This window comes from Crocuta crocuta, unplaced genomic scaffold (genome assembly GCF_008692635.1).
Source record: "Crocuta crocuta isolate KB4526 unplaced genomic scaffold, BGI_CrCroc_1.0 scaffold102, whole genome shotgun sequence".
Lineage (NCBI taxonomy): Eukaryota > Metazoa > Chordata > Mammalia > Carnivora > Hyaenidae > Crocuta > Crocuta crocuta.
In genome coordinates, this window is record NW_027530019.1 from 4,753,341 (window position 1) to 4,765,918 (window position 12,578).

Below are 12,578 nucleotides of genomic sequence, written 5' to 3' on the forward strand. Positions count from 1 at the left end.
AAAAAAAGATTTTTTTCCCCTTAAGATTATAAAACATTAGGTCATTTGGTTCAGTCAGTGTATTTTTTCCCCACCCTCTCTCCCTCCCCTCCTTCCTTCCTTCCTTGTTTTCTTTATTTCCTTCTTTCCTTCCTTCTGGACAAAGTGCTTTAAAATCAGAACTTATGTGTTAAAGTACTAAAAGTTTCTCTAGGGTTTCTTAAAGTGTTCATGAAATATTTACTTGAGAAATTAGAGAAGAGGTTACAGTAGCACACATTTAGTAGTATATCACTATGGAAAAAAATCCCCTAAGATAAATGATAATAAGAAAATTAGGTAATCTTCTTTGAGAGTATAAGAAATCTACAATTGGGGTACCTGGGTGGCTCAGTCGGTTAAGCTTCTGACTCTTGGTTTTAGCTCAGAGTATGATTTTGCAGTTTGTGGGCTCAAGCCCCACGTGGATGGTGGGGAGCCTGTTTAGGATTCTCTTTCTCTCTCTCTCCCTCTTGTCTCTGCCTCATCCCACTTGCTCTCTAACCCTCTCTCTCAAAATGAATAAACATTAAAAAAAGGAAGAAACCTACAATTGTTTTTATTCCATTATACTTACAATCTATTATATTTAGACCTAAAAAAATTCCCCTGAAGATAACAAAACAATGTATTTCTCAGATTCATGGTAGTTATAAAATTCCAAAATGTATAATCAATTAAATAAAAGTAGTCATCAAACCAGAAAATTTGTTTCAGTAATAAAAAAAAATTTATGTTTATTTTTGAGAGAGAGGGACAGACAGAGAGAGACAGAGACAGAGCATGAGTGAGGGAGGGGCAGAGGGAGGGGAAGACACAGAATCTGAAGCAGGCTCCAGGCTCTGAGCTGTCAGCACAGAGCCAGATGGGAGGCTCAAACTTATGAACCATTAAATCATGACCTGAGTTGAAATCAGACGCTTAACCTACTGAGCCACCCAGGTGCCTCTGATTCAGTAATTTAGTTTCTATCTGTAGCACTGCCAAGGATATATATTTGCTGAAAGAAACCATTGCCCTTGATAACAAGATTGTAAGCCTTAAGTTATTAGTGGTCAGGAATAAATAAGGTAAATACTGTTTTGGTAGTATTTGAATTGTTTTTTTCAATTCCCAGCAGAGAACCAGATGCAATTGACACCTTCACATAGGACAATCAAACATAAAGTATTTCTTATGCTAATAAATAATGAGCATCCACTTTAAAAATCAAACCAGAACTTTTACTCATGTTCCTTTCTGCTTTAGAAATTAACAGTTGTTTATTAAATGTTCATGGATGCTTGTTATGATTATACTGCATTTCATTACCACGGATGTTTATAATACACTTAATAACAAAACAGATATTCCAAGTTTAACTTCAAGTTGTTTTAAAATGTATTATTTTCAAAGTTTTTTATGATGAGTTTAGATAAGAAAGTAAACTATATAGACCTCATATCCTCCTATAAACTTAGAGGGCATCTATAACAGTCTCTAAAGTATTCTCTACCACTTTTATTCTCAATTTTACCAGCCAGAAATATTATTTTCAATGTTATAACTAGTCTCAGGGCAAAGATAAATAGCCCAAGGTGCCAAAAATAAGGAGTAAAACATGGTCTCAGGGTTATGATAAATCAGAGGCTATCAGATCCTTTAAGATTTCAGAATGGGGATACCTGGGTGGTTCAGTTGGTGAAGCATCTGACTCTTGATTTCGGCTCAGGTCAAGATCATGGGATCGAAACCCACATGCGGCTTTGTGCAGACAGTGAGGAGCCTGTTTAGGATTCTCTCTCTTCCCTTCGCTCACATTCTTTCTCTTTCACTGTCTCCCTCAAAAATAAATAAATAAACAAATATTTTTTAAAAATTTAGAATGATGTCAAGCAATGCCTCATAGGCCCTGTGAGCATTTCCCACAACATTCTGATTCTCAGCCTGTGGTAGAAAAGGCCTGTCTAAAAGAGATGTATATAAGTGACTTTTATCTAGTGGGGTAGACTAATTTGTTATAGAAGGCTCACAAAGTTTTTAAGAAAATTGTATTGGTGAAGATACCATTAACCAACTAAAAGAGACAGAGGCAGTTCAAAAAGAAAAACAATGTCTAGGCACCAGATCTCTACAGGTCTTTTCTTCATAAGTTTCTTTTTCTTAACTCCTCCTCTACAAACAAAAAGATTGCTGTATCAATTATCTACTGTTATGTAACAAAACATCCCAAAATGTATGGCTGAAACAATGATTTTTAAATTTCTCATGTTTCTATGGATTGAATGGTGGTTCTTCTAACCTAAAATGGTGGCAGCTAGAATGACTTATGTGCCTGCATTTAGATGGTGGCTAAGCTGATGAGCTAGAAGGTTCAAGAAGACTTTCCCCACTTGTCTGGGGCCTTATGCTATTGACTGGGATATCTCAGTTCTTCCCTAGGTGGTCTTTCTCTCCCTGTGGTATACAGGGACTCTCTACATACTTCCTCTCTTCATCAGGATAGCTTAGAATTATAACATGATGGTTCAGGAAACCAAGAGCATGAAAGCAGAAACTGTCAGGCCTTACTTTTCACCACATTTATTGGTCAAAGTTTGCTACAAAGTCAGCCCAAGTTGAAGAGGAAGGAAAATGGATTCACCCCTTGAAGGTAGGAATGGTATGCTTGTAGAGGAAGGGGAGGAATTATTTGGGGGGCCATCTCTGAAGACTCTATCACGGTCCATTCTCTGGCTACAATTCTTGCCCAACTCATATGCAAAAATATACTTGCCCTGGCCCTAAAAGGCATCCCATATGGCATAAGTTTACATAATTATCCTAGTCTAAATCAGGATAGAAGTCCTCAGGTTACTGTTCCCCAGGCATAGTCACTTGGGAGTGGCCTCTCAGTCCAGGTTTTTAGAATGGAAAAACCACTCTTACACTTCCAGTCAAAAAGTGGAGGAAACAAGAAACATAAAGCTAAAATAGTCAGAGCTCTCACACTAAGGGCAAGAGATAGTCCTTGATTGTGGTTCAGTTCATCGCTCTGGGAGTGATTTCCCAATCCGTCACTTGCCTTGGTCCTCCCTTCAGTCTGCTCCACCATTCAGTCATACATGCTTCCTTTTCCATTAGAAATGACAAGTGCTGGGGCGCCTGGGTGGCTTAGTCGGTTAAGCGTCCGACTTTCGCTTGGGTCGTGATCTCGCGGTTCGTGGGTTCAAGCCCCGCGTCGGGCTCTGTGCTGACTGCCAGCTCAGAGCCTGGAGCCTGTTTCAGTCTGTGACTTCCTCTCTCTCTGGCCCTGCCCTCCTCACGCTGTCTCTCTCTCTCTCTCTCCTAGAAGTAAATAATAAAACATTAAAAAAAAAATGACAAGTGCTGGGTTTGAAATGTTTCCTGTAACTCCTTCTTTAAAATTGAACAGTTCCTTCTTTAGCTCATTTCTTTCTCCTTGTACATTACCATCAGTAGTTATAAAACATTAATTGGTACTTTCACCACGCTGCCTGGAAATCTCGTTAAGAGATTTGTAGGCTCTTAAAGTTAATTTTCTATCATCTAGGACAGGCAAAAGTATTACTAAGCATTCTTTCACTGCAAAACTCAGGTCCTACGTTTTTCAGCATTTGATAATTTCTTTACTGTCTTTCCACCCTCTACCATTCCTTCACTATTCTTTAAGCCTTTACTAATAACCTCCTAAACTGTATTCTTGTATTCTTTCTCTTGCTTCTGTAGCAAGTTACCACAAACTTAGCAGGCTTAAGCAACATAAATTTATTATTATATAGTCCTGTAGAAGTCCAACATGGATCTCGCAGGAATAAAATCAAGATGTTGCCTGAACTGTATTCCTTTCTGGGGACTCCAGGGGGGAATCTATTCCTTTGCCTTTTCCAGCTTCTAGAAGCTGCCTGCATTCCTTGGCTTGTGTTTCCCTTCAACTGTCTGTAAAGCCAGCAACAGTGGGTTGACTTCTCATTTTGTATCACACTAGCTTATGTATCTTTTTCCACTTTAAGGATCCCCATGCTTATATTGGGCCCACCTGGATAACCCAGGATATTCTCCTCATCTCAAGATCCTTAATCATGTCTGCGAAATCCTTCTTACTGCTGGAGGTAACATATTCGTAGGTTCTGCGGTTTAGAATGTGGACATCTTTGCTGGGGAGAGGCATTATTCTGCCTACCACACTGCCTTTTCAGCTTCTAACTAACAGTATTTTTCCAATCTCCACTTATCACCTAGTCCTAAAGCCAATACCTCTTGTTTCAGCTTTTTGTTATACTACGCCACTCCAGATACCAATTTCTACATCTATTGTTAAGTAACAAACCAGCCTAAAATGCAGTGTTTTAGCATGATTATTTCTCACAATTCTTTGCTTAGTTTTTTTTTCTCCCCATGTGTGCTATGATCATTTCTGCAGCTGCAGTCAGCTGACTTCACTCAGCAGATGTGGTAAAGGCATGACCGGTAGCAAAATGGCTCTTTACAGTTGAGGAAGACTCTGAAAAAGCTGATAGCTGGGGGTTGTGGACCTCCTTCCTTGCAGCTAGGCAGCAAGCCCTTTCTTGAAGGTGAATCTGGGAAGCATATCTCTTTGCTTACCACAACCCACCCCTAGGTCTATTTTTCTATATATAATTAGGAGTTGCACCTACAGGATTGAAGGCACCACTTTTCCTGAGGGAAAGATGGAGGTTAGTGGGACAAACTATAACCCCTAGTGCTGAAGTCAAGCTGAAGAATACAATCAGCACTCGTCATCTCCCCCTCCACTATTAATTCTAGATTTCCCTTGTTGTCCAATACTACCTATGCTGCCCTTGGTGGCTTCGCTGCTGTTGCAACTCAACCTTCATTCCCTGAGGGACCTGAATTTGTCATCATGCATTTTTCAGGGTGGGGTTGCTATACCTCTTCATTATAGTCACAATTTGGTAAGTGTATCATGTGGGCTCCACACTATTCCTTCTTGCCCTGATTGTGTAATAGGATCTCTACCTCCTCCTGATGATCAGTGCCAATTATCTTGGCAAGACAGGGACTTCCTTTTCTTGATGTCTAGACCCAAGAAGCCCAGAGTACCAAGGAGGCATCTGAAGCTTATGTTTCAATGTGATTTCTGCTATATTTCTTGACAAAAGTGTGTCCCTTTAGGGACCAAGACATCTAACTATGCAGACTTCAGAGATGTGAATATAGGAAGCACAAAGTATCCTAACACCACCCCTTGGTTCCTACACCCATATTTTTTGTATTGGGACACAGTGCCATATAAAAATCTTTGATCCAATACATATAATACATTTTTAGTATGGCATCCTTGTACAGTATAGTCTCAGAATTGCTGTCTAACTCTACTGTTACCAAGTTTTCCAATGCTCTGTCAGGCTGGCAGTTTCTGGTTGGTAAGATATATGATATTATCAATAGATCTTGTACATATGGGTCCACTCTTGTTCTTCCTTTTCTGAAAACAGGTTCCCTGGTGTGATGTGATATTATGTGGAATTCCCTGGTAGTGAATCTAATATTATATAAGCATTCAGATGGTGGTACTGGATGAGGTTCCATGGGCAAAAAAAGCAAACCCATACCTGTAATATGTGTTTATTTCTGTGACAAGGAATTTCTGGTCTCTTAAGAATGGAACGGGCCTAATGTGGCCAACTTGACATTTGGTCTTAAGGAATGTTACACTGGGAACTCAGTCTTGTTCTCTATTGCTGGTAGGTTGGGCATTCAGCAGCCACAAGAGCTAAATCAGCCTTGATCAGGGGAAATTCATGCTGTTGAGCCCATGGTCAGTCTTCATCCCTTCCATAGTGGACACTCCATTCATGTGCCCATTGTGCTAGCATTGGGTGGCTAACAGCCAAGGAAGGATGGATGATGTCAGCTAGGCGACTTGTTGTGTTCTTTACTGTTAGCACCTCTTCAGTAGGGGATGCTCTCTGGTGGGTGTTATGTGTAGTTTTCTTTTTTACAACAAAGAGTAATGGCTAATATTAGCACCATTTTCAGTAAATAATGTTCCCCTCAAGGTTTCATTTTTAAATTCAATGTTAACATATAGCTTATGGTTTCAAACACAACTCTAAACTAAGGTTGGACTTTATTGGAACTTACAATTTTCCATTCCTTTGCCAAATTTTATCTTCCAGCCATTTTACTGAATTATTTCAGCAATCACGTTTCAATTTATAGGATCTTGGTTTTGTTTATTGTTATACTACCACATTTTTGTTTTGTGTTATACTATCACACAGCTATACAATATAATCTTTTTAAAGATATTTGGGGTTCTTTTTTTTTTCATTTGTTCTCAGCTTGTCTGGTTCCTTTAGGTTTTTTCCCCCTCCTTGTTAACTAAGCCCTTCTTTGTTATTTGGAGGCTTTCACCAAATGTCTAGTCGTACCTGGCTCTTATTTATGGGTGTTGATTTTGGGGCTAGTGGTCTTCATTATGGGCTCATTAAGTGTTTTAGCCAAACTTTTCACTAGAGTATTTTAATTGTCAGTATTTGGAGGCAAAATTTTGGTAAAATTATTGCCTGCAGTAGCATGGAAGACAGAAAATGTACCTAATGCATTCATGGCACTGGGTGAGATTTTAAAGCAGAATTTTGAAAAAAAAATTAGCTGGCTGCTATTAGTTGCAATTACTCTAAGAAAGAGACAAGCTCAAAAATAAGGAGGTGAGTACACAAATAGAATTGAAAGGGAATACAGAGTCTAAGATTGGTAAGGCTGCAAAATAAAGTGTTTTTCACCAAATCAAATGTGTGATAGTTAAATGTAGCTTTAGAACAAAGATCAAATCCAGGGTCCTGCCATTTCCATGGCCTCAAGAAAAAAACCCAATAAAGAGTATAATAATACACTCATTTTTCTAAGATTTCTGAAGGGATGAAGGAGATGCCTTTCCCCTGAACTAAAGAACTACAAGAAAGATTAAGGGATTAATATAATACGATTTATACACTCAAGATGTACAGGCCTACAAGCAGTCATGAGTACTTGGAACATCTCTGGCTGAACTGGTTAACGACTATTCCTCTAATTAATCCTCTTCAGCTCCAGTCTTCCAGACCTTCACTCCCACAGCAACTCCCATATTTGCGTGGAACCCTAATTCCTTTATTAAACCTCTTTATTCACATAATACTGGTAATGAATCTGCTTTTCTCACCAAATCCAGACTAAAACATATGATTGTCTTAGAAGAGAGCCTAAGGTAAAAATTTCATCTATCACTTTATTAGAAGGGGCAATCCATGCCACTGAAACTGAGGAAGAAACACTAGCAAGGATGAGAAGAAAATGCACACTGATAAGTTACTGTATAGCACTTGGTTTCTATTTCATCAAAAGCCATGAAGAGACGTTGCCACTCACTTGGCAAATAACACTTGCCTAGCTACATGGTATATTTCTAGGCAGGAGGGTAAAACACTGTGCCTCAAAGCATCTTTCAGAAGAAAAAAGTTTATCTGAAAACCTCTTCTAGTTCATTGATCCAAGTTTTCCAGATAGTTCACTGCTCTTCCACATGCATCCCCTGGCCCTTTTGACAGTCACTGGGGAAACCCTGTGGCATGGTGCTTCCTAGAGTGCAGAAGTGTTGGGACAGGCCAGGGATTCTGAGCACGTAGCTAGCTGACCTCAGGCTGAGGAATCACACAAGCCTGCTGGCAGTCTCTCACTCTATGTAGGGTGGTAGCTATGGCAAAGCAACTGGTTAGTGGCCTGGGAAACAGTGAGGCCAAGAATCTGAGAAGGCACTTGAGGAAGATGTGTCTGATACTGTACCCAAAGATAAAGTATCTATTGGCACAACAGTGCTATCGAACAAACAGCTAGAAACTTCAGTGGTGTAACAACAGACATCCCTTGCTCACACACCTGGAATCAGAAGAGTGTCAGGTGGTTCTGCTGATCCTGGTGAAGATCGTTCACATATCTGGAGGTTGACTGGTCATCAGCTACTCTAGATAGGATTCAGCTGGGGTAACCAATAACATGGCTCTGCTCCATGCATGTCTAACCTTCGAGCAGACTAGCTAAAGCACAAATGTGCTTATGGCAACAGCAGAAAAGTAAAAATACACTAGATCTTTGGAAATAAATATGGTCCAGATTCAGAGTGAAAGGATACTTCAAAGAATGAAAAAGCACCATGAATACAGGGAAAAGTAAAGAATTAGGGACATTTTTACATCTTATCATACCAAGGAAAAACAAAACAATTCATTGTTCTAAAAGGTATTATTGTTTTTTGGAAAAAACTCGAGATTTTATCTGGCCTTAATTGTAAATTAGGCTTTTATGAAGTATGTGGGTCATCTTTCTTAGGCCAGCTGTGAGATGAGGGTAAATCTCCTCCCTCTTACCTGTTATGTTTAGTTGGTTTGTCGAGTCTGCTAAATGGCAATAGATTTTGGCTCAGAGAAGTTCAAATTTAGCCCAGAGAAATCCAACTTTGGCCCTGCTTAAATCAATTTGGGGCTTCCTCTGTTCCCAGGGCCAAGTTCTAAACATGAAGAAATCCATTTTAATCCCATTCTTGTAAAATAAATGCTAAATAGGCAAGCCAGTTAGTGTATTTGGCTAAGACTATGGGACTAATAATGTTCAAACCTTATATAATCCACATTACTTTTTATGAATAGCATAGTAAAATGGTGACTTCACTGAACCTAATCAGAAGTCCCAGGTTCTACCACTAACTAGCTGTGTGACATATGGGCAAGTTACTTAATCTCTTCAGGTCTGAGCTGCCTATATAATTAAGGATTGATCTAAATTATAATGTTGCAAGTAATCTGTATCCACAGGATGTGAGTAGTCATTACTTACTCAGATAAGTTTAAGAAATACTAACTTAAGTAAAGTTCAAAATGTTTATTTCAAGACTTTTCAGCACTTCTAAGCTGTATCGTTTGAATTTCTAAGAGGGAAGTATAATGTGTGGCAAACAAATTTCACCACTCATTTTTTCATAAAACACATTATGTGTCGCACTAAATATACCTTGATAAACGTACTGTTATTGCTAGCATCCACATGGTTGAATTTATCAGTCAGGATCCCAGAAAGAAACAGAGGGCAACTTCATATAGGGGTATTGGAGAAGAATATAATAAAACGACTATTTGCGAAGGTATAGGCAGGGTTTAGGGAAACCAAAAGGGAGTAATGAACTACTCTGGGGCTAGTTACAGCTGGGAGCCATTACTTCCTTTAGTGGAACAGGGACCTGAAGTTAGACAGGGTAACTTGGATAACAGCCTGGAAAGAGATGCTTGATAGGATGGTCTTCTGTAAAGGGACACAGCCAATCCACGGTGACCTGGCAGGAAAGGAACCATGGAAATAAAAACACACCTTCATTTTCCTCTCAACCTCCAATCTCTTGCTAGTGCTTTCATCTGTTGACTCTAACAGAAAGCCAGAGGGCAAGGGGACCTACCTCAGAGAGCAGAAAGCAGAATGGAAAACTGTGGAGGGTGAATCTAAAGGGGCAAATAGAGGCTATTTGGCACAGTAGGGCTCCATTCACAAGCAGCTAGATTAGGTGATTAAATGATGTCCTCAGGACTCAGTCTTATCTCTCCACTCTGCTTTCCTCTGCTGGCTTCATTTTCAGGCAAGTTCCCACCATTCGCAGCACAGATGCTACCAGCAGCTCTAGGGTTATAGCATGGTTAGGTCACAATTTCAAATAAAACAGTACAAAGAGTAAACACAGCACTGAGTATAGCCAGGTGATGCTGAAAGCTCCTTAGATAACATTAACTCAGTTAATCCTCACGACAATGTTATCAGGTAGCAATGGTACTATCATCTCTTTAGAAATGAAGAAACTGACATATGACTGGTAAGAGGAAAAGAAAAAGCTGGGATTCATATTCAAGTAGCTAGCTCTAGAATCTGTACCACATTGCTTTTTGAAAAACAAGTCCTATCGCCTACAACATTCACATCACTTATCATAAAGGATCCTGGGGATAGGCAAGATGGCGGAGAAGTAGGGAGCTCCGTACTTGCACTCGCGCCCATGCCTCACACGGAAAAGATCTGAAGCCATAGGAAACCTTATGAAACCCAAGAGATTGGGAGAAAAAGGACGCAGAATCCACTGAGAAAGCCTTCTAACGTGAGTGCGAACTGAGGAAGATAAAATCGGGCCGGGATCGGAGACTCCAGGGACAGGGCGATCCCCCTGTGCGGGGAGTGAGAGGGGGAAGAGAGAGAGTCGGAAACAGCAAAACCTCCGCTCGGGTGGAGAGGGGGGAACCTCGGCTCGGTGCATGGAAAGACCTTGTGCACAAAATACCTGCGCGCCAGGTCCCCACGCTCCAACTCGCCCCGGAGGGGCTGCGCTCGCGGACTGCTGCTTTGTGCTGGCTCCTGGCTGGCTGGGAGAAGCTGCGCGCCGGCTGCCATTGCCCTCCTGNGTCCTTCTCTGACCTATCCAACCATATTTCACCCTTTACCTCTTTGAAAAAAGCTTCTTATCCCTCCTGCCTGTTCATTCTATTTCCAATTTTGCCTCATCCCCACCCTGTCTTCTCTCTCTGTCTCTATGCTTTTCAACCAGCACTGCATACACCCGGCTATTTAATTGTAGCTGAGAAACCAGTTATATGCTATAAACCGTTCTTTGTCCATTGGTATTCTTCTTTTTTCCTTTTCTTCCTTTTGACCTTTTTATGTATTTTTTTATTTTCTATTATTCGCCCTCCCTCCTCCGTCTTTTCTCTTAACTTTTTCACTTTCCTTCTCGGTTTGTATGTCAGTCGGATTTGTCTGTGCGTTTGCGGGCCCCTGCGCCCTGTGTGTTTGTCAGTCTGTTTTCTTCTCCAGGGCTACCTCAAGAAACAAGCCAAAGTACACATGGTGGAGAGGCCCAAATATCACTACGAGTAGGAAAACAAACTAACCAAGGTCTAAACAAGAGAGACCAAGAGATACCATTAAAAAAAAACTCTCTGAAAGGATAGGCCCTGGACAAAGAGTCTTCTTGGATACAGCAGTGCTCACAGGTGCAGAGAGCATAACAGGTCTTTAAAACTACAAGAGCCAGAAAGCTAACTAAAATGATGAAACAAAAAGCTCTCCTCCAAAGAAATTCCAAGAAGAATTGACAGCTAATGAGCTGCTCAAAACAGATATAAGCAGCATAAATGAACAATATTTTAGAAGAATAATCATAAAATTAATAGCTGGGCTTGAAAAAAACATAGGGGACATCAAAGAAACTATGGCTACAGACAAAATGGAGAATATAAATAGGCATGAAGAATTTTAAAAAAGCGATAAATGAGATGCATAATAAATTGGAGGCCTCCAATGCACGGATTGAAGAGGCAGAAAGGAGAATAAGTGATCTAGAAGACACCATTATAGAAAAACAAGAAGCTGACAAAAAAAGACACAAACTGATCCAGGAACATGAAAGAAGAGTTCGAGAGCTCAGCAACACGGTCAAACGCAACAATATCCGTATCATAGGAATNATGAAGAAGGGGGGAAATGGCAGGGGAAACGGGGAGAGGCAAACCATGAGAGACTCTTGAATGCTGACAAAAACTGAGGACTGATGGATATTGGGGGACAGGGGGATGGGCACGGAGGGGGGCACTTGTGGGGATGAGCACTGGGTGTTATATGGAAACCAACTTGGCAATAAACTATTTGTATAAAAAAAAAGTATCCTGGTCACGTGCTCATCCTTGGCTCAACCACGGGGCCCTTTGTTTGCTAAACTGGGTCATATGTCCTTACCTACGGCAGGACATGACTGTTCTAGGGAGTAATTTCTCCCTAAAAAAGATGTCAGGCAAATGTAAAAAGCAACAAAAGTCCATCACAGGCAGTGTCAACTTACAGAAACAGCCCAAGGGACTGAAGCTGCAATTCTAGTTCTGCCTAAGTTTGCCATAAACCTCAAACCAAGTATTTATGACTTCATTTTCAGTGAGGAAATTCTGATCCCATCTACCTCCAAATGTGGTATTTGGGTATGGATGGAAAAATATGAAGATCCCTAAACAAATATTATATCTAATTACATAGATATATTATTAAAATATGGTAATAAAATTAAGATATGCCAAACTTGAGCAAATAACTTCTGAAGTGAGTTTTCAGTCAACACTATCTCTAAAAATTCCCTTAGAAAATATGAGATAAATTAATGAAACCTTATTTTCTCAAGTGATCTAACATTTTATATTAATATTTCCTAAGAATAAACAAAGCACAAGTATAAGTTTATTGATTTTTAGCAAAATAAAATGACATAAGTAGCTTTTTAAAAACTAATGGATAAGTTTTCTTGTTTCCTTGTCTCCAGAGCATTTGGCATTCTTTATCAGCTGGTACATAAAAGAGTAGAAAAATAAGAGATTGTCATATTGTCCTTGGTATTTCTCTTTTAATATATCAGTATGGTAGTCTACCAGAAAGTAGTAAATGGCTTCAATTGTGGAAAGGAAGGTGTCTGGCTTTCCTTTTTGATGGCGCCAAAAGCAAGTTTTTCTTGTTTTCAACTCAACTTGTAACAGTCCTGCCAA

At 39.9% G+C, this 12,578-nt stretch overlaps 1 protein-coding gene across 5 annotated transcripts in view; it reads right to left on the bottom strand.

Annotated features, from left to right (window-relative positions):
* Positions 1–12,254: 12,254 nt before the first annotated feature.
* DTWD1 (DTW motif tRNA-uridine aminocarboxypropyltransferase 1) overlaps positions 12,255–12,578 on the bottom strand; it is a 164,034-nt gene continuing 163,710 nt past the window's right edge. For all 5 annotated transcript variants that reach the window (XM_077764445.1, XM_077764446.1, XM_077764448.1 and 2 more), the window contains one exon: positions 12,255–12,571. In XM_077764445.1, the coding sequence (XP_077620571.1) occupies positions 12,324–12,571 (248 nt within the window). In that variant the 3' untranslated portion in view covers positions 12,255–12,323. The remainder of the gene's footprint in view (positions 12,572–12,578) is intronic.